General features: G+C 39.3%; 2 protein-coding genes across 5 annotated transcripts; one reads left to right on the forward strand and one right to left on the reverse strand.

Moving 5' to 3' along the window:
* The first annotated feature begins 1299 nt into the window (after nucleotides 1-1299).
* On the forward strand, nucleotides 1300-15429 carry chrm4a (cholinergic receptor, muscarinic 4a). 2 transcript variants are annotated; one of them, XM_079453459.1, is made up of 2 exons: nucleotides 1300-1675; nucleotides 11804-15429. In XM_079453459.1, exons 1-2 carry the CDS (start codon nucleotides 1621-1623, stop codon nucleotides 13279-13281), a joined length of 1533 nt encoding a protein of 510 aa, XP_079309585.1. In that variant the 5' UTR covers nucleotides 1300-1620; the 3' UTR covers nucleotides 13282-15429. The 2 variants fall into 2 exon arrangements, with proteins under 2 accessions (XP_079309585.1, XP_079309586.1); XM_079453460.1 differs by lacking the exon at nucleotides 1300-1675 and adding an exon at nucleotides 7474-7848.
* Nucleotides 14310-22024, reverse strand: mdka (midkine a). Of its 3 annotated transcripts, none has more exons than XM_079453480.1 (5): nucleotides 21824-22024; nucleotides 17413-17495; nucleotides 16871-17038; nucleotides 16597-16758; nucleotides 14310-16113 (listed from the first exon to the last, which is right to left on the reverse strand). In XM_079453480.1, the coding sequence occupies exons 2-5, from the start codon at nucleotides 17492-17494 to the stop codon at nucleotides 16085-16087; spliced, it is 441 nt and encodes a 146-aa protein (XP_079309606.1). In that variant the 5' UTR covers nucleotide 17495; nucleotides 21824-22024; the 3' UTR covers nucleotides 14310-16084. The 3 variants fall into 3 exon arrangements, with proteins under 3 accessions (XP_079309606.1, XP_079309605.1, XP_079309604.1); XM_079453479.1 differs by lacking the exon at nucleotides 21824-22024 and adding an exon at nucleotides 19407-19811; XM_079453478.1 differs by lacking the exon at nucleotides 21824-22024 and adding an exon at nucleotides 19592-19750.
* Between the last annotated feature and the right edge of the window lie 3 nt (nucleotides 22025-22027).

Below are 22027 nucleotides of genomic sequence, written 5' to 3' on the forward strand. Positions count from 1 at the left end.
ATATTTAAATCATTATTTCATGTTTCTCTTTCAGATAAACGACAAAGACGTCTCTTTCAAATTGTGGATATTTTGTTTGCTTCTTAACCGGAACATGCGAAAGACAAATTATGATTTGGGAACACCAAAATAGATAAGACAAGGCAAATTGATTGCCTACACGTTTGTAAAGTTAGTTACAGCACGTATTCTTTATTCCGTATTTCACGCTTGTGTTCTTCAATTAACAGCGCTGCTCATCGGCGGCGGAGGGCGCACAGCCTGAAAGAGCGTTCCGCCTGCGTCTCATTCAGATTATTTCGTTCCGGGTTGTCAGTTGCTGTCAGGTTTCTGCTCCGTGCTGCCATTGAAATGATTTTCAGGGTGCGAGCTTTCTGTTTTGGCTGGCTTCGATCAAATTTTTGTGCGCTGTAGGACAGCTGCCAGAGTGCGAGATTAATCTCGAGTCAGAGCGCAAAGCCCCGAGTCTCCCGAAAGGGGCTGAAAAAGGCAAGGAAAGGCTGTCTTGTTGGTGGATTTCTGTTCTTAAACCTTATATACAAGTTCCACTCGGTCACACTCGCCCTTGTTACATTTGTAATATTATGTATATTCTTTTCTGCGTCCTGACTACAGACTGTCACAGAACAGTGCGCAATGCTTGCTACGGAATTCTGCACAGCTTGTGGCCAGTCTGAGCGCGTGGCGTGTGTGTACTTTTGTCACTATCGCTGTGATTCGCGGTGCCACATTTGGGGTCTCTCGAATCGTCACAACGTTTGGAGAACCTTTTTATGGCCATACTCTGATATATTCAGAAAAGGAAACCCATAAACGTTCCTAAATGTATGAGGCACAAGTGTTTGGCCAGTATGGTTATGGCAATTTAAAGCACGCACGTGTCTGTTCATCTTGTTAAATTAGTTGTTAAGGGAAAACACTAACATCTGCAGTGCGAGCTTTTTAATTTTGAACTCACAAGTCATAGTTTTGTAAGAAACCTCTGTCGGAAATCTCGTGCTCCGAGCACGATTTGCGAGCGCTGTCCTCGAGCTGTGGTGCTGAATTGATGTAGCGCTCACGAGCTTCACACAGCCATCAGCAATAACACCAATGTAAAAAGACAATCCATATCCCATAATTTCACGTGTCTGAAAAACAACGGTTTTGAGACTTTTAAACCATGCGCTCTGAACTACGCACAATATAGCTGTATAGGTTGACTCAATCGGACCTGCGGAATCTCAGGTGATTGGCTGAAGGTGGATGACATCATTGTAAATCCGCTGCCTCAGATGCGCGCAAAAACTCCTGGAAGGAGATCAGAGCGACTCGCGCAGATCAGAGCCACAACTGGTGGATTGTAAAGCGACTCGATCGAGAGAAAAAGACTCACGTTTCCGCTCGAGGTGTGTGTGTTAGTGAGCAGCCAGTCGCAATGCACACAGTCTCAATGAGCTTTCCTGCGCTGGCAAGAACCGCGTGTGTCAAAAGCGCATAATGTGAAAAACACAGTCGCAACATGAGGACAGACTATTTAATAACCTTAAGGAAAAATTAACTTGAGGAAGTGATAGAGGAAGAGTGGATTCTACTTATCTTTTTCTTCTGGCTGGCTGAGCAGTTTTAAAACCATGCAACATGAATTTAACTAACAGCACTGGAGCAGAGGGACTCTCGCCCTGGAACTTTAACGGTAAGTTGAAGCCGTGGCTCCACGTAAGGGCATCGAGATAATAACACGGACAATGTATTGCACGTGAGTTTTTGCGGGGTTTCTCAAACGGGTTATCAAATGATAGCAAACTCTAGAGTTTTGTGACTCCACCAAAAATCTCAATAGCGTGTAAGTATTTTTAACAACAATGCGCACAGAGTTTCAGTGAATGCGTATGTTCATTATTTTGTTGATCCATTTGAACTTCTACCTGAAGGTCAGAATTAGATTTAAAAGTGAGCAGAAAGCATTTACATTATTACTTAATGTTCACTTTGATATAAATATCTATCCAAATGACTTTTATGGTGGTTTGATCACAGAAATGTTTGCATTGATGACAGTTTCTAAGCTATAGACCACCGTCTACAATTAAATTATATGATTTGTGTGATTAAAATAGCACATATCTATGACATTATAGTATTTAAATAAAGATTTTAAGAATAATTCTGAATATAATTTACACAAAATGTCTATTGTTGTTACGTGTGTCCTTAGTGTACAGTATGTGTTCTGTATGTGTGCGTGTGTTGTAGATAATGAAGGAAATTACTATACAAAACATCAAAGACATTTAAGCCTACTGTATACATTAGATGAAGACAAATTAGTAGAGGAATCTGAAATCGGTTTGTGTAACATCTGCATATTATTTAAATGCTTTAAAAAAAATTCTGTGGTGTTGTTGTACGGAGATGTACAGCACTGACTTTTTCATCCAATTTACCATAGTTTTCTTTTCACTCTGTCACTGCTACTCTGTTAAATAATCTATCAGAATCTGATTCTCAAGTCCTTGTTGTCTTTTTAATAGCTGGGAGTTTTGCTGTGATTAATATCACCAAACTCCAAAATTGAAACCCTCTCCATCCCATATACAGTATTGGGAATTTTGAGTTGACAAGCGTGATGCTTGAAATAAAATGACATGAAACCCTTCGGTTTAACCCTTATTCAATGCACTATCAAAGAGACACACAATGCAAATGTATATGTTAGTAACTTTGTATTAGCATCTATTGTATTATTGCTCTTTGTATGACATATCGCTTATTGCTCCCCGAACTCTTTGTAAGTCGCTTTGGATAAAAGCGTCTGCTAAATGACTAAATGTAGATGTATATTTCATCTAAATAGTCTGTGCACCGGATCCAATTCTTCCTCTCCCCTGTTTTCCTTTTAAGCTCATCAAAGGTGCCGCACACAGAGTAGACATATATCCACTTTAGATATTTGCCCACAGGCTCCTCTATTCAAACCGTAAACAGAGATACAGTATATTGGATAACTGAACTGAAAGAAAAACTACAAGTTGCAATTCACTGTGAGAGTTTGGCTATCATATTCTGTTTTAAAAGAACACAAATCTTTCCATTCAGTTATCTCTCTGTTGCGTGTGACTCTTTGATTCTCCGACCATGATTCGTGACTGTGTGAACCGGTAAAGTACTGGGAGAATCCCCTAGAGGGAAAATGTGATGTCTCGCACTCTATTTCCGTTTTCTTCCTCCTTCTTCCTCGCATTTGCTGTTTGTGTTTCCGTCTGGGTGTTAACCCAGTTTCATAGAGGAAAGTGTGTCGCTATACTGCTGGTTCACCCTGATACTCACACAAATACTTGAATGTAGTGTTTGAATGCCTGAAGACAGACAGTTCTCTGTGCCTTCTCAAGCGGTGATTGACAACAGCAATAACAGCTGAAGCAGCAGAATGTGCTTTTTGCTCGAAACTAAGCCCTGAGCGTCCTGACACGGGTGGCCAATAATTGCAACAACTGTGACACCTTTTCAATAAATATTTCATCAGACCGTCATATAGAACATTTTGTTTGTCAGTATAAATGTACTGTGTTATAAAATGTCAGTCTGAAATGACATCCTTCAGCATTATAACATGATGTACAGTCTCTCATGGGTCATTAAAACATATTCTGATCCCAGAACAGCGCCCTCTGCTGTAAACAAGCACCTAATTGTTTACAGAAATCATTAAAAAAACGACTTGGGTTTAATGGTTGGACATTACACCAGAGATTGTCATAAAAATCTCAAAAGAATAACCATTGGTTCGACTAAATCATCACACTTCACACTGTTGGCTCTGGTTTGTTCATGTGGGTTTGTGAGGGAATTGGCTGTCATATAAGATCCTGCCAGGAACTCAGTGTTGATTGAATATCATATAATTGTTATTGATGCTGCGTTTGGTCGGTGTGAGCTACAGGGCAGAGCAGGGTGCACTCATTTCTCATGGGAATTGACGCACAAACTGCCATATTAATAGAGATGCATGTATGTAAAGCTGAACTTTGCACCCGTCAATAATGAACACTTAAAGCCACTAATGCACAGGAGACAAGAGATCACCTTAATGCATAATTTTCTCCATCCTGATTGATATTTGTGTTTTTCTACTTGTGAGTTGTAGGCTGGTGCATGCAAATAATCTTTAAATGTTCTTGTCCATGCTGTTACCGAGCATGTTGTCGGGGAAGCATCACCCACATCACCATATCTCTAGGTTCCCAGCCAATCTCCAATTCTAGGGCATAAAGCTTCCCAATAAAATGTGTGCTTAGCCTTCATAATGATTTATAGAAACATCATCACTACATCTCACTGAGCTACATCAGGATTCATAATCAGTACTTTATTTTTCGGCAGATCTGACTGATTAGAAATATCAAAGATGCTTTGCTAATGTTAGAAAGCAGAAAGCAGAGATCTGAGTCTGATTTTGATCCAGTATTTAAATCATAAAATCCTTATTGTCTGATATTATTTGTGTGATGGCTAGAGTCATTAGTTTGTCAGTGGTCAGTATGAAGGGATCGTATAAAAAGCACATAGTGAAATCAGAAGGAGAACAGAGCGCAACATCCCACACACTCCCACTGTGATGCAAGCCCGATTCAGCAAGAGCCTTTGTGTCATCTTTTTATTTTTCCATGTGTCCTGCTTGGCTTGTTAAAAAATGAGATGTTTGTCAAAGCTGGGTTATATTTGACCCAACTTTGAGTCAAAAAAGGACGAACCCAAACATTGGGTTATAATTGAACCCAAAATGCTCAGTTGTTTTAACCCATTGTTAGGCCAGCATTTGGGGTTGAAAATACACCCACTTTTGTACAGTGCATTTACTGGTCTTCGTAAAAACACTGTAAAAATTTGACTTAAAAACATACATTCAAAAGCTTCCTTAGATAGTTAAATATATATACTGTATATACAGTATATATATATATATATATATATATATATATATATATATAATATGTGTGTGTGTCTGTAATTCTAGTTAAAGGGATTGTTCACCCAAAAACTAACATTCACTCTTCCAAACCTGTATAAATTTTTTTGTTTGGTTGAACAGTGAGGACAGTTGGTGGCCACCGTTGACTAAAGAACAGGAAGTAGGAAAGTAGGAAAATGACAACGGTAGTCAAAGTGCCCCAGAACGGTTTGCTTTTCTACATTCTTCAAAATATCTCCTTTTGAACAAAGAATGGTATTACAGAATTTTCCTACTATTGTTGTCAAAGGTGGCCAAGAACTGTTTGGTTACAAGCATTCTTCCAAATATCTTTCTCTGTGTTCAGAACAAAGAAATGTATACAGATTGGAACCACTTGAGTTTGAGGAAATGATGACAGATTTTTGGGGTGAACTGTTCCTTTAAATTAGGTTGTCTTCACATGCCATTTGAATTTGAATTGTATTTAACTGATTTTAACAATCTAATTTGTTTCGTATAAATTATAAAATGAAGCTGAAATGGTGAGATTATTTAAATAATGTAGTGAAATTCTTTTTAATATGAATTATTAAGCACATACTTTTCACAGTGTAAAAACATATCGGAAAGTCTGGGCACCTGATCACTTTTTCTTGTCATTTTTTTGACAAAGGAAACTTTTTTAAAATGTTTGCATTGCTATGATTTTGTAGTAGATTATGTACATATGCATGTTTGTTTATATCAATGAACAGATATTCATATGAGATTCTGTTGTTTAGAGTTAGACTTGTGAGGGAAAGTATATTTGGTAGCAGATGGCTTTATGTTTCGAGCTGCCAGCTGGTAACTGGAGGGTTTCTTGTTTTACTCCCAATAGACCCACTAAATGAGCATTAGCCATGTGTGTGTCTGTGTGCATGTATTTGTTTGTGCAGACAAGCGTGTGTGACGGCATCCATAGTTAAATCCTCTGAAGATGAGTGACTCCCCTCCTCTTCTTTAATTGAATGGAAGGCTAGATCAACTTTTAGCCCTTATAAACATGTAAGTGTGTGTGTAGCTAAGAGAGAAAGAGAGTTTGAGCAACAGCTGCTGTTTTTGCATCCCAGTGCTTAGCGCAGGAGACACACGGTGGAAAGACCGACATATTATATAAGTCTCGCTTTGTGAGTTGCTTATGAAAACGTATTTCACTGTTTTTTTGACAACTTGTCATCACCCTGCTATACACGTAGCCGAACAGGCAGGAGTGCAAAAGGAAGATTTCCAATAGGCACTGACAAGCTTTCTAAATGTGCTGACACAAAGCTTACAATACAACACATAACGGGTTGTCCAACAACAAGTGATTGTGTTTCTTTTCCTTCTCTCTCTCACACACACACTCTTTCTGATAGTGTTCTGGTGTATTATGGATAAATTGAAACCATGTTGTCATGTTAGACTAGATGCGATTTGACCTGTTGAGCATTGTCTCCTGTTGCTTCTATCTTCCTTGTGGTGGCTTTTCTCCTGTGAGAAGAAAGTCGACTACAACTGCATGAATAACAATCTGACCCTGGTGTCGTACATACCTTGTATTATTTCAGTGCGCTGTATACTGTAGTTTTAAGTGATTTTGGTGAATCATTTACAATTTGGCATTTATGTTACATACTTTTTTTGAAAAGTACACACTATTGGTGTTCACTTGGAATATTATCAATTGGAATAATGCTCTCACACCGATGACATATTGCTGCTCTCACAAAGGCTGGTGTAGGAACTGAGCGAATCAGACACCAATGATTTGATCAGAACTGCATCGATCAAGAAAAGATCATACTCCAAATAAACACTCATGACCAGTAACCTGTTCATGTGATACCATCTTGACTTAGACCACTCAACTTCCCCCCATAGTCAAGTGGCTGGAAGTCAAAGGAACACTAACAGTATATCCCCAGGAAGAACATGTCAACTCTAATCAGCTAAACCAAGACAAATGATCGAAAAGGCAACATCACATGGAAACTCACGGGTTTCCCCCACTCGTGACCAAGAGATAACACAATACGTGCTTTCCTTTAAACAAATGGAAATTTTCTCTTAACCCAGAGACTATCATTTAATATAAAATGCCTCAGATCATGCCCAAGAAATTATGATAAACGGACTTACAACGTAACATCATTCAAATGCATAATTCTATATAATGCTTTACTGTTCGACTATTAGGTTTTGATCACAACTAAGTCGTGCAACTATTTTATTTCAAGTGTGAATTAAATAAATGACTTACCTTCTAGTTAATCATATGTTAATCAAATCTATGTGAAATGTATCAAAAATCAAATCCCTTTCATATACTCATGATAAAATAATGTCTAAATTTTACTAAGAATGAAAAGTTAGAACCCACTTGTCTAAAGGTAACTTGATCATGGAGATGGGAGGAGAAAGTCACACCCTGATCCAAAGCCAATATCTTATTGGTCAAGAACTCCAAAGGGGGGAACAATCATGTGAGCTTAAAACTCAGAATGCATCAAAGCATTGGGTTCAGTTGGGGTGTTCGGTGGAGAAAGTTGGGTTCAGTTAGGTTCGTGGGCAGACTCAGTTCAGTAGAATTTAGTTTCGGCTGAGACAGGTTAAGACCGGACATCATCATTCAGACCATCTCTCATTTAACTTGATTTCTTTCTTTTCGTTGATTGTCACGTTAAGTTAAGTTTGCTGTTTTACCCTCCGTAAACTTTAAACTTGCATCCACAAGACTCCACTCCAGCAGCCAGCACTCACCAACGTGATCGGCTCCCCAAGACGTCACTCCAAAGACAAACAGACCACCAGCGATACAACGAGGAAATCCCCTTTCAACAAATTAAAGCTGCAGAAGGGAATCCTCATGCAAAGAAATGCAACAAACCCAAGTAACGCCTCCAGATTCAAATGCTCAACTGATGTATTGATATTAAATGTAATAACCCCGAACGATAGAAGGATAAAATTAATGGTTGATGTTTAGCTCAGTTATGTCTCACAAACTGCATATATTGAAACGTGGGTTTTATCATTGCACTCTTTTAACTCTCTTACTTTCTTTCTCTCTGCAACTTGTGTGAAAGTGTGTTTACGTGTGTTAAGTTTTGTTAGATTAGTCAATACATTTTTGTTTATATTCAAAGAGAAGTGTCTTGTTGTGTTTACCGTTTAATGTCTTAAACTTGATGATTTTGTTACCTTGCTCGAATGTGTTGGATATGAATATCCTCTACAGAGTTGATAGTTACGTCCTGTTTAAATGAGCGCAGGACGATTCATCGGTATCTCCTTATGTACTGTACAGCGCAGAATAAATGAATATGAATCGATGAATCAATGAACGGCATTGGCCATGGTGCTGTGATCAGGCACGAAGCTGTTGCGGTCCTGAGAGCCATCTGTGATCTGACCCCTCATATCTCACGGCTGCAGGCCTGATCATCCTCTCTGCTTCAGCACCCCGCCAACTTAACAGACACAGCTGTGTAAGAACTTCAGAATGAGATCAAATCACAAAAATAGCCTTTTTTCATGCTTATTTAGTGGGACACTTGCTTAATAGTGCATGTCATAAATTTAGGATGCATCATGAGAAGTCTGAGTGGTTTACTTTTGCCCCGTTCTAGTAATACAGCGAATATCAACTCTGTGAAGGTCCAATGCATTATTAAGCTCCCATAGATCAATTTGTCCTGATGTTTTATTCTTGGACGACAAGTGCATTCAGAGTGTCTGGTTTCGTGGTGTGCACGGGCGTGTCAATGAAAGATATTCATCATATAGTGAAATACGGGAATCATCTGTTAATTTGAGATCGACTGTTTGTCTCTGTTACGGATATTCAGTTCCGCCCATCGGATGCGAACAGTGAATAACAGCCCAGATAAAATCAGCCATGGTCTGGAGGAGGTGGGGTGGCTTAAAATTAATTTCAGAGAAGCTTCTGAAGTTCTGCTTGACTGAAATAGCATAATATGTTCAACATTCCCAGATAATAATAAGAATCCAATGTTTAGCGCAAGCTTTGTTGAGATGTTTGTCAGTGCATCTAAAATGTCCCAGACTGTTTTTATCTCCTGACATGAGAGTCAGAGCAGGCATTGTGATGGTTCAAAGCTTATCCCCCCCGCTGTACACAAATGTCACTCCATCTTCAAAGAGCTTTGACTCTCTGAATATTAACCTTCAGTACGGGGCATCTGAAGAGGAGAAAACCCTTAAACAAAACAAACAAATAAACAGACAACAAAGCCTGTTTCAGGAAATGCAGGAATAAGAGGCCAGTGGTTTTAGATGGAGAACTTATAACAACAACGTTATTGAGTGCGACGAGGAGTCTATTCTCACTTTTATTCTTATGTAGAGACCACGAAACTGAAAAGAGTTATTTGACATGACATTGGCTGTCTTTTGTATTGCCACAATGACTCAGGCTGTTTGTGTTTGTGTAAACAGATCTCATTTATGAATTCGAGGCTCTGTGTTGTCATTATTGGGATTCCTATGAATTCTGATTCCAGCTGCGAGATTATAAATGAAAAAAACCCTACATGGAGTGTCAGATCAGAGGAAGCTTTGCAGAGCTGTCAGGCTTTCGACAGAAGCAGAAACTGATCTAACAGTTTATGTGCTGGATTTGTTTTGTATTTGATCCTCATCTGCTTGTGCGTCGGATGAATTATTGCTCTTTCTGTGTTGTTACACTTTGTTGCATGTTGTCTGAGAAACAGCAGGAGAGAGGATGTGATGTTATACGGCCACACGTGCACACATTGCATTTTTAAGTTTCAAGTCCTTAGTTTGCAAGTGTCTTGCATGTCAGTTAAAGTTCAGTTATGTACAGAGTCAAATTACACAAGAACGCTGAAAAACACTGCGGCTCTGAGCTTTCTCGCAAGCTGATATCAGATGATTATTCTTGATTCATATTTAATGAGGCTCGGCACTTATCTTTCCGCTCTGCTCGAATCCACAGTTGAGTAATTGCTGATTCATATTTGATAAGGGCTAAAGAATCTTCTCCCCTCACCGAGTCACCTGCACCTGAGGGGAAATTACAGAAAGAGACCTAAACTCAACTGACTCTTTCATCTCTTAAGTCCTCCTGAAGACGTGCGATCAGTGTTTGGATGAGAGATTGTGTCTGCTTGTCAAAAAGCTTTCAAAAGGAATAGGCTACGTCGAGAATGCGGAAACGCTTTGATGCCTGCTGATCATCAGTCAGGGGGTATAAAATCAGAATACAGATAAAGCGAAGGGCTGGATGAGGGGCCATGCTCTGGTGGGAAAAGTAATAAAGACTTTTGAGTTGTAATCTAGTCTATAATCATATAGAGTAGAGTAAAGAACTTTAGACAAGTTTAATCAATATCAACATGTTCAGAATCATTACAGGAGCCTGCAGTCCATATTATTATCAATGAAACATGTAGTTTCTTGGGTGATCCAGAAGATGGCAATGTCCATAGATATCACATTAAAAACACTCCATGGAATTCAAGCAGGTGATACAAAGTGTGTCTTTAAATGCATAAAGTTGGTTTTCATGTACCTTAGTGTGCTTTGTGCATTTCTTACACTTTTTAGCATACAAATAAGTTTTTAACTGTCGTTTGGATTACTGCTTTATCAGTAGGACGGCAGCTTCCCACAAGCATTCATGGAGGTTATAGATAACACATATCCTGAAATAGCTTTGCATGTTTGCTTTCAGAAAAATGAATGATTTCTGCTTATTTTCTATTGCTTGCAGTACACACTGAGTTGTATTTAGCTAGGTTTAGTATGTAACGATGAAACCCCTAGTGATGCAAGCTAATATAATAAATAACAATATACCGTATGATAATATTTCATTATACTGTTACAAGAACCTAACTTCAATATCTATGACAATATTTACTTATATATCAAAAACTTGTGATGGTAATTTTTCTTCAGCATTTAGGTTTTATATGATGCATCCCAAGGTTCTTAAGATCCATGTCTAATAACCATGTGTTCAATTGTTCCTGAGCCGTTTCAATCATGTCAGCTATTGACAGGGAAGCTTTGAGTTGTGTGATTTGGTAATGTCTGTAATGAATTTAAGGGATACTTCACCCAAAAATGTAAACTCGCCCTCAAGATGTTCCGAACCTGTATACATTTCTTTTTATGGTTGAACACAAAAGAAGATATTTGGAGGAATGTCACCAACTGACAGTACTGTGGCCTCATTTATAAAGCTTTTGCGTACGCACAGATAAGGCTTGACATAGTCTTACACTATCACATATCAACATAATATTTTCAATACATATTTGTAGTAAATAATAGAAAACAAGACTTGCTTCAAGCAATTTTATAAAGGACTAATAAAGCACCAATAATTGTAATTTCCCTAATGTAGTTCAAAATATATTATATAATTTTAAATTTACATCCTGGATTGAGAACCAATTTATATGAAATTATATCTTACATTACATATTAGATTATATTATGTTTTCAAGTTATTTTATGCTGTTTATGCTGGTGGCACAATACTGCAGTAATACAAACCAAAAATGTACAAAATAAATCTATAAAAATGGCTTAATGGCTGTTTTAATATTTAACATCCAGTAGGAGTTTTCTATCTGGGCATGATAACCAAACTGATTTTCTTGTTTTAATAAAATCAGAATAAATCAAGGCTCTTTATGTTTTATGACAGAAACTAATTTGCACTAGCAGCATGCATCATAAACGTCAAACTGTTTCTCTTTATGCAATTATTCTCTTTATTTTGTCATTGTTTGATACTAATGAATAAAATCATTGCCATTGATAATTTAATCTCTCTGTTGTATTGTGTTTCAGGCTCATTGAGCAATGTGTCAAGTGATGGCAACCTCAGCTGTGACAGCAGCAGTACAAATGGCTCATGTATTGTGGTTGAGGCGTATGCCGAGAACCGCTACAAGACGGTGGAGATGGTTTTCATTGCACTGGTTACAGGATCTCTCAGTTTTGTCACTGTCGTGGGCAATATCCTTGTCATGCTCTCCATCAAGGTCAACAGGCACCTTCAGACCGTCAATAACTACTTCCTTTTTAGCCTGGCCTGTGCGGATCTGATCATCGGCGCATTCTCCATGAACCTTTATAGTGTCTACATCATCAAAGGTTACTGGCCTCTCGGTCCTGTAGTGTGTGACCTATGGCTAGCACTGGATTATGTGGTCAGCAACGCTTCTGTTATGAACCTGCTGATCATCAGCTTCGACCGCTACTTTTGCGTGACCAAACCCTTAAGTTATCCCACACGCCGAACCACCAAGATGGCAGGGCTTATGATTGCTTCCGCCTGGATCCTCTCGTTCATCCTCTGGGCTCCCGCAATCCTGTTCTGGCAGTTCATCGTAGGAGAACGGACAGTTGAACCTGGTGAATGCTACATCCAGTTCCTTTCCAACCCTGCTGTCACGTTCGGCACGGCTATAGCTGCGTTCTACCTGCCGGTGGTCATCATGACAGTGCTGTATGTGCATATCTCTCTGGCCAGCCGTAGCCGTGTGTCCAAGCAGAAACCTGAAGCCAAAAAGGAGAAGAAGCCTAGCGGTCTGCTCAAGAGTCACATCTTAAAGCAAAACAACAACAACCAGTCTCCTCCCAAGCCCAGCTTGGGGACGTGTTCAACACAAGACACCATGAAGAACGGGAAACTAGATGAGCCTGTGATGTCCCCTAAAGCCGACTCCTGTGTGCAGCCAGAAGAAAAAGAGAGCTCCAATGACTCCAGCACTGCCAGCATAGCACCTAAAGGGCTCAAAGAGAGGGCAAACAGTGAGGCTGCGTCAGACGCTGATCTGACACCTGCGCCGGCACCTTTGTCTAAACCCAACCCTAAATCAAAGTGGTCCAAGATTAAGATTGTCACCAAACAGGCAGGAGACGAGTGCATCACAGCCATTGAGATTGTCCCACCCAACAGCTCCGGCGAAAGGCGGTCCATCCCTGTGAACCGTACCCGTACTGTGGCCCGGAAGTTTGCTAGCATCGCTCGCAGCCAGGTGAAGAGGAAGCGGCAGATGGCAGCGCGAGAGAAGAAAGTGACAAAGACAATCTTTGCTATCCTGTTGGCTTTCATTATCACGTGGACGCCGTACAACGTGATGGTCTTAATCAGCACATTCTGTCAGTCTTGTGTTCCAGACACGGTTTGGGCTATTGGCTACTGGCTCTGTTATGTCAACAGTACCATTAACCCTGCTTGCTATGCACTTTGTAACGCCACCTTTAAAAAGACCTTTAAAAACCTTCTCATGTGCCAATATAAGAATATTGGGACCAGATGAGCCGAGAGAAGGGTGCCAGCGGTGGAGGGTACAAAAGCTGTCCCAGCTCATTGAAATGTGGAGGGTACTGTGCAGTACATTATGCGACTTCATAATCCCATAATGCTAAAACAGTGCGCTGCACCATCACCAAACATTGTGTGGTTCTCACAAGAGACTGTCGAACTGATGCTAAGACCATGAAGCAAATTTATTTAGCAATTGTTTGATCATTGATGAACTTGGACCATTGGAATTGAAATGTGAAGATCAGGCCAGTCAGCATTAGGTGAATGGAAAAAATGATCAGCAAGGATCCTAGGAAAGGGCAATAGACTTATGGTCAAAAAGAATGAAAATACTGAATTAAGTGATATTTTATTCAGTCATTTAATATGAATCTCTCCACTAAAGCACAAATGGTATTAATCTAGTATTAACACTTTTTCTGTTTACCATATGGAGACTAATCTAATCTAATCTTTATAGTTGTGATTGAAGAAAATTATCACAGCCATTTACAGATATGAAAAATGGCCCCTGAAAGCACTCTTGAATGAGTTTACATTTCATTTCTGCACCTTCCATATGAAATGCAAATTGATTGAACTCTGACGTTGCTTGCTGACCACAGCTGTCTAGTCCATTACATTTATACCAAGACGAATTTGGGGCATGTGGTTCAGCCTTGGAGAAGTCATCATTATCCTCTTAGCATGATCCTCTTGGAGTTTTGGAATAGGTCAACATTTAAATGGATCTCCTCAATGGATTAGGATATGCATTATCGACTTTCAATGGGATGAGACACTATACTGAGCTAAAAGAACTGTCACTGTAAGGGTTTGACCTCACAGAGGTGTGTAAATATGTTTTAGTTTACAGTCTTTACATATATGCTCTTGAAAGTATTATTTCTTCCTGCATTTAATGTCTGGATGTTTGTGTTCCTCTTGTATTTAGTTGGTGATCATGTGACTTTAAAAATGTAATATTAAATGTATTGCCGTCTGTATGCAAAACAGTTGAAATCATTTATAATTTGTGATATAGTTGGAAAAACTAGGAGATTAACTTTTATTTAAACAGTTTCTAAAATGTAAAATTTCAAGCATTTTATTTCAATGCAGTATACATAGAACAGCAAATATGAAATATGTGAAATTGGTTTTCTATCCACAAGCATCCCCTTTATAATAATAATATTTACTCATGGTGCAATGTAGTTTAGTCAAGTTTTGCCTATATTCTGTATTTTAAATTACAGTTTGTAATTGACGAAACAGCACCCTGCAAACCTGAAGGAAAAGTCTCCTAGACTGATTCCACTGGTTTGTTTAAAAAGGATTATTCGAAGGAGAGAGAGGGAGAAATACTTGTTTTAGGGCTTGTTTTACATTACCAGTAGGCTGTCAGTTTCTGCAACTACATACTACTTTAAAGCATTAAACCAAAGAGGTCTATTATCATTAAGCCTGCCTGGTAGTGAGATTATTCATTCATCAGTAAAAGAACATTAGCATCATTTGAAGATGCAGAGACTTGGGTTCATGTTTCTACCTCATAATCTAATTTCCATTCATATTGCATTACCAAACCAGAGTGGTAAAGGCAGATTAAAGGCTGCTTCTAGCCTTTTTAAAGCTATACATTGACAATTAAATCATTCTTAGAAAAAAAAACATGCATATTGATTTAAGTCTCACCATCTGATATACAGTTCTTATGTCTATTGAAATGAAATGAACAAATGAACAATTTAAGTGAAGAAAGGTATTGCAGAGCTTTATGACCTTTATGAACCTTTTCTTACCATCTGAAGGAATTTTATCATGGAATATGATTTATTTGTAACTATTGCCCTTCTGTATATCTGAAAATAGCAAAGTCCTATACTTAGCATTTGATAGCTGGCAATTTATTTCTTCAGGTCTTCAAATCGAGGAACTAAACTTCTATTTTAAATGTCTATAAATTGTCTATATATAGGGATTCATGAAGAAATACCCCAAAATGGCAAATAAACTCCTAACATCCCACTGAAGCTGATGGAATGAACATATTGTAATTATGGACGTCTTTACCACTGTCCTTAAAGAACCTGTGTGTACAAAAAAAGTGTATGGTTCTTTTTCTATTGCATAAAAGCGTAATAAAGCTCTTGAGCTCATTTACTGGGATGAGAGGAAAATTATTATTTTTGCATTTTCATGAATACACGTATGTATAACAGCTTGCATTTAAAGAACTTTTGTAGAAAAAGAAAAATCTTTATTTGAAACAACACTCTTAAACTCTTAAAGTTTAACATTTTAGGCTACAAAAAGAAGGGTGACTTATCCAAACACTACTTATATACCCCACTAGTAATATAATCCAGTAATTACACAATTTTACAAAACCAAATTTGTAAGTAAAAGAGTTATGAAATACTGTAGATGGACTTGATTGAGTTCTACAGATTGTGTTGTCCTTAAACAAATGAAAGGCCGAAGCTTACACACATTATAGATAGGAGAGAGAGAGAGAGAGAGAGAGAGAGAGAGAGAGAAAGAGAGCTCTGTGCTTGAGATAAACATCAGAGGAGTGGGTCAACTACAGGGCACCACACTGTAAACAATGGCATTTTATCCCCCCTCCAGATGTGAAAGAGTCATGTAACATGTCAATTATTCTGTCATAAACAAACTCAAGAAAAAAGCTATGTGTGTTGTGGCTGTGGAGGGAGTCAGGCTGAAAAACACAAAGCAGATATATAAGAGGTTGTGTTTGGATGACAGATAATCACTGGGTGTTCACTGTTCATCTGGATCTGCCGCTCGCTTTAGTTTCCTTTCCCCCTTCCTTTCTTTCCTGTAGAGAGATGGATGGCAAATCTTGTCATTCAGATTCATGAGTCTTTTGAACGCCTCCCTGTCTCATGGCGATTTGGAAGCGCTCTTATACAATAATGCTATCCACATTCAGATAAGCGTATTAACAAAAACGTATGAATTAAAGGCACTGCCTCAGACATTTGGCTCTTATGTGTGAACACAGGTTCGATATTGTGTTTAGAATCCCACTCAGACGCCCACCATGGCCAACAGGCCAAGATTACACAACCAGAGAAGATGCATTACTGTCTCCAGTATAAACATATACTAGCTATCCTCAACAAAACGCCCGCATTGTTAAAATGTAACATCTGTTTCTAGAGTCATGTGGGTTTAATTTTTTTTATAACATAAACAAAGCTAGATAACGGAATGTACAAAACAACCCAGTATGATATGCAATCTAGTAGCCTTCAATCATTCCGAGTAGTGATTCACTGTAATTTCAGGTTTGGAGTACCTTTGGGTTTGTTTCTGACCTTGGTGGTGCAGGTTGTGGAGACAGAGATGGTTTGCTGACAGTCAACATCATATAAAGCCTTCAGCAGAGTCCCAGAACGGGTCTTTCTGCTTGAGGCTGCATCACACTCACCCCAGTTACCAAACTTATACCTGCAGTCAGCTGCAAAGAAAAGGACGATATTAAATCATAAATACACAGTAGCACGAAACTCTCAAAATCAAAATGACTTGGCTGATAGATAAGTTGTTTAGCACATCAACAGTTTACTCACCTCCAAATTCTTTCTTCCAGTTGCAGGGCACTCTGCATTTGACTTTCTTGGTCTGCTCATTACAGGTGCCCTCCCTTATGCCCATTCCACAGTCTCCATTATTGGCCACACATCTGCCATAGTGCCACTCTGTACAATCTCCACCTCCCTTACCATTCTTACTCTTCTCTATCACACAAATCACACAGTCAGTCAAGTTATTTCATGTCTAAAGATGAGCAGTGCGACATAAATACCACAGACACTCAGATCAGTCTACATGTGTTCTAAATATCAATATCGCTCTGAGGTTGTGGAGTTATAATAATGCAATGAGCTTTCTTAACAAAACTTGGATGGTACGTTCAGCATCGTAAGTCCTCCAAAGTTTTTTATATTGTCTTTTCTTTATGTATGTACATTTATAACACTATACTTTGTATAATATTCACCACTATAGAAGGTAACCCAACTATGATGACTTCCGCTGCTGATAAACCCTGAAATGTGAAAAAGGTCCATTCTTTGTGTGAGCTGAACTCAAGTGAGTACATGTTTGATACCTTTCTTGTTTTTTCCAGCCTCTGTAGTGACGATCATTAAGGCCACAAGCACCACGAGAAGGGTGGAAAACAAGCCACGCATTCTGGAAAAAGAGAATAATTGGTATTGATTATTTTATTGTACATTCTGAGAGGATCATAGCCGGCCCTGGGGGACAACATTACATTTACACTGTTCAGTGTATGGGGAGTCGGCCTCCACCCCTGTACAATTGTGCCCCAAGCTTAGTGAATTCCGGAAATTGCACTGAATAAAGGCATATGGACAGTTGTTCTATCACATTACAAAAGCTGCGAGAGGAGCTAAACACAAGAGCTAACATGCTTCGCTTATTTAAAACATCAAGAATAGGCATTAATGCGATTTTGCTCTTTAGAATTCCAAGTTTGTAATAATGAACATTTTCAATCATGAATACTGTCAGCAAAGGGCAGGGCGACCATCAACCAATGGACACTGATACGACACTTTGCCCTTTTAATGTTTCAAATTGCCTAATAAGAGATGAACAAACCAAGCTGATAAAAATGATCATTCAGAATGATTCATTACAGCTCCACACAGTTAATTCAACAGATTGATGGTAAAATGCCAAAGTGCTGAAAAATGTAATGAATCTTTGCTATCACACTGACACCAGATTAAATTGTAACAAGAGCTCTTACATTCCTACAACCACCTACACAAACACAGTAAACACACACAGCACGCTAAGGCAAAAGCCCTAAATGAATAAAGTTTTGTATAAAAAGTGCTCTTTTGGGCTGTTCTGCTTCGCACCATGCCAATGTTCCCAATTAAAAAAATACGAAGACCCCGCAGTGCTCTTAACAGCGGGACACTTGCAACTAACATGGCGATAAGCGGGCAAAAATTGACGATTTTTTCACTCACAAAATACAGATAAAAGTATTTGACGTTAAATAACACAATTTGTATCTTTTTCCTAAAGCACGGATTTCTCTTTGTAAAGACGCCCTCTCCATATACAGAATTTGTTTATATCTGTGACTCTGGCTGCGTGAGCGCACTCTTTAACCTCTGCATGTGATCTCCATGGCGATGGTTTGCCTACGTGCTGGGAGATAGTGAGAGCGCATTGTCTGAGGAGAAAAGAATCAGCGCAGCAGGACGCCATTCTTCCGGAACGCTCCATGGATATAAAGGGACAAACACATATGGACCCACATAGATTATCCAAGTCTCTTTCACACACACACAGCGGCCGGCTTACCACAGCCACATTTACCAACAACTCAGCACCATTGTCACAGTGGGACTGACTTTTCATCAATAAGACATTCCTATATTCCTTGTTTCGTGTGTGAAGGTCTGTTAGCAAAAAAAGCTATTTACAGTAGCAAAAGCTGATCAGCTGTTGAAAGACAGGACGCATTCTGTAAGATAAAAGACTGCACAAAGCTTCCAGAAGGAGTTGCAGTGATGAAAGGCTTATTGTAATGTTTTTGAGGATAATTAAGCAACTATTAGGTCCGAGCAAGTCTCCATCTCTCTCTCTCTTTGACCATATACTCTGTCTCTCTCTTGCAATGACTGCAGTCGATATGTCTGTCTGCTCATCCTCTATCACAATCACATCGACCGTTCCCATTCTGGAGGGCATTCCATTTTGGACGTTAGATGGTTCACTCTCCCCATCTCACAGCACATACGCTCCTCACTCATGTGCCAGGCCTTTACAGGTCACCGTAAGAAACGGCTGTTAAAAATGCTCTCTCCTCCATCTCTCTCGCATTCAACCAGACAGAGAGTCAGACGCTTAATGCTCTCCTAAAGCACTTCATAAAATATTCTATTGACCCACTAAATCCTGCAGCTCCCTCCAAACAGTAATTAAGTGTCAGTCGCTCAGCCAAGCGTGACTAACCTTTCTCAGAAACCAAACACAAATCTCATGAACCCCCAGCCCCCGCTTTCCTGGCCCGAAAATGTCTTCTCCCCTGTATGTGTCCAAAAAATCCCCCCCCCTCACCTTTTTTCTCTTTTCTGACCTTTCTCCAAAATCTCTCATCGGGCAGTCCTCTTTGTGCAGTGTGACGGGGGTGTTCCAGAAATCCCAACTAGGCTGTTCTGACCCGCTGGGTCCGGTGTGCACACATACATACGCTCTCACATAGGGGTAGAAATTCCTTGAAAAGCTTTGAGGACCAAACTCACTCATCATACGCCGTGGGGCTTCCATTATCACAAGCACTGAGGAATGCGGGACCGCCGGACACGCACAGCTTGTCTTCTCTCCCCTGCTCCTGACCCTCACATCTTTTCAGCGAGTTCCAGCACCCACTGTTTGAGTGTGCAAGTCCTACACAGCACAACCAGCTGGACTTGAAACTGATTTGCATAGCGGAGAAAACAACACAAAACCGTGACCCACTTCAGTCATAGTCAGACATATGGCACAGTTTTATGCTTATCAGAGGGCCTTTTCAATTACAGAGTCTTTCCTTCCAGCAACTCTTAAATTCTATTACGAGCATTCTGTTTTCTATAAAGACTACATTAAACTGAGGTGATTTCATTAGGCCTGACGTGAAACCTGGGAGCCCTCGAGCCTGAGCCCGTACTGAGGCTCCAGAGTCCCAGCGCTGGCTTTATCAGTCATCTAAACCACAAAGAAAGACAGGGAGACGGACAGACTGGCAGAAATGAGGGAGGAGAGGGAGCTGGAGACAGCCTTCAAACTAGAAACAGCTGTTAAAGTTTACCTCAGTGCAAGATTGAACTAAGTACAGGTCTGAGGCAAGCAGTCGTAAATCAATGTGACTCGACCATCAATCTTTGTGATGGGCGTGTACAGCTGTATGATGTCAACACACACACACACAAACGCTGTCACTGGATTAATTGGTGTTGCAGAGCATTAGGTAAGTGTTTTACCAAATGCTTTCTGACAGAGACTGTGACCACTGTACTGCCGGAGGCTGAGTACACACACACACACACTCATTCACTCAACAAGTAACAGAAATGCTCCGAAAAGAGAAATCAGTGATAGAAACCCCAACTCTGGCCTTTATATACTCAGCCTGAGGGTATAACCATAGAGACACAGCACTGATGCTTAAAAGCATATAACTATATTGAGGGAGACAATAGTCATTGGTAATGTAACTGTAAAACACACTTCATTTCTCCTCAACAGTAATGTAAAATAAATATGTTCAATGCACATGAAATAGATATGGCTCAAAAACTGTTCTAATCAGTTATGAAGTTAATTATATAAATAGTCATGTTTTTATACAGCGGACTTAACATAAACAAATCCCAGAATTATTTAGCCACAATGGACAGAAGATATTTTATCCATTACCATCTCTCACTTTTCTGTAAGTTTTATCAGAACACAGTACACGCACCCGCAGTTGTTTCTCTATCAAAGTATAGACTTTGTAAACAACTATTGTTTTTTCACCGAATTTACTGAAACCGTTTCATTTACATTTAAAAAAATATATTATGTACTGTATATTATATTCTTAGATTGTATATTATGGACCAACAATGTAGGTGATTACAAGCTTTACAATCTTTGTGGTCCCCGCAATGTAAGCGAACACCACAAACAACGGGGCAGAGGCCAAAAGGTTGAATGTTTACAACCTTTCTGAAGTGCTGTGAAGTGGTGTAGCTCCCGATTTAATCCTGGGTGTTTATTGCACTTTTTGGTCCCAAAAGAGTGAAAAGAAAAATAAATGAAAGAAGGGGTAGGTCGGAATGTCAGTGAGGTAAAAAGGTCTTTGAAAGAGCAGAAAAGATGGAACGCGGTCCCTTTGACATGCTCACTTGAATCACTCCATTCACCAGACGAGAGAGGCAGTGAATGCAGCCAAGTGCATTAAATACACAATGATCACTTATCACATACAGACAAAATAATAAAAATAACCCATAGAAACACGCTCTAAGCATCAGGAAATTAAAGAAGCCAAGTGAGAGCGAAAAAAGAATGGATGTATAAATATGCTAAATAAACACAATAATCATTACACTGATAAGCGATAGATGTTTTCTTTTGTAAATACTTTTTGTATCTCGGTGCAAATTAAATAAACTTTGACTGAAGGCTACTTACTGTCTATGGAAAGCGCGTTGTGAAGTTAGTGTGAGTATGAGAAAATGCAGTAGCCTAGTTAATGATAGTTATTACTAGCAAATATTATTACATTAATATTATTCTCAGAATCGAATACGACAGACATATATGCACACAGTACATAACATTAACTTCGCGTAATTGCTTTAGATTGCGTTGCAAAACGTTCATATTAACAATTTATTGTCATAAACTTTTCATTTAACTTCTCAAAAAGTTTTCAAATAAATATCCACCGATAACAATTGTATCTTATATTTGGGCAGAGAGGCAGAAAGCGCGTTAAAACTTACTTTATCTCTGTGTTGAAAGAGGTCTTGGAAAAGTTACGTGTGTGAACTCTTCTCCGGTCTCCGCCTTTAGTGCCGCTCCAGCTCTTTGTTTCCCCCAAAACTAATTTAATCCGTCTCTCCCTCTGAACCCCATTTAAATTAACCACCCGGCGACGTCACGAACCACGTCACCCTCAGTCAACAGACTACAGGCACAGACATGAC

Source organism: Barbatula barbatula (genome assembly GCF_947034865.1).
Source record: "Barbatula barbatula genome assembly, chromosome: 1".
Classification (NCBI taxonomy): domain Eukaryota; kingdom Metazoa; phylum Chordata; class Actinopteri; order Cypriniformes; family Nemacheilidae; genus Barbatula; species Barbatula barbatula.

What these genes read in the sequence shown, in the direction of transcription:
- chrm4a (XM_079453459.1), top strand. Translation starts at nt 1,621, where the DNA reads ATGAATTTAACTAACAGCACTGGAGCAGAGGGACTCTCGCCCTGGAAC. An exon ending in CTCGCCCTGGAACTTTAACG is followed by an intron (nt 1,676 to 11,803) that starts GTAAGTTGAAGC and finishes ATTGTGTTTCAG; the next exon opens with GCTCATTGAGCAATGTGTCA.
- mdka (XM_079453480.1), bottom strand. Translation starts at nt 17,494, where the DNA reads ATGCGTGGCTTGTTTTCCACCCTTCTCGTGGTGCTTGTGGCCTTAATG. An exon ending in CTGGAAGAAAGAATTTGGAG is followed by an intron (nt 16,759 to 16,870) that starts GTGAGTAAACTG and finishes TTTTCTTTGCAG; the next exon opens with CTGACTGCAGGTATAAGTTT. An exon ending in GGTCAGAAACAAACCCAAAG is followed by an intron (nt 16,114 to 16,596) that starts GTACTCCAAACC and finishes ATCTCTCTACAG; the next exon opens with GAAAGAAAGGAAGGGGGAAA.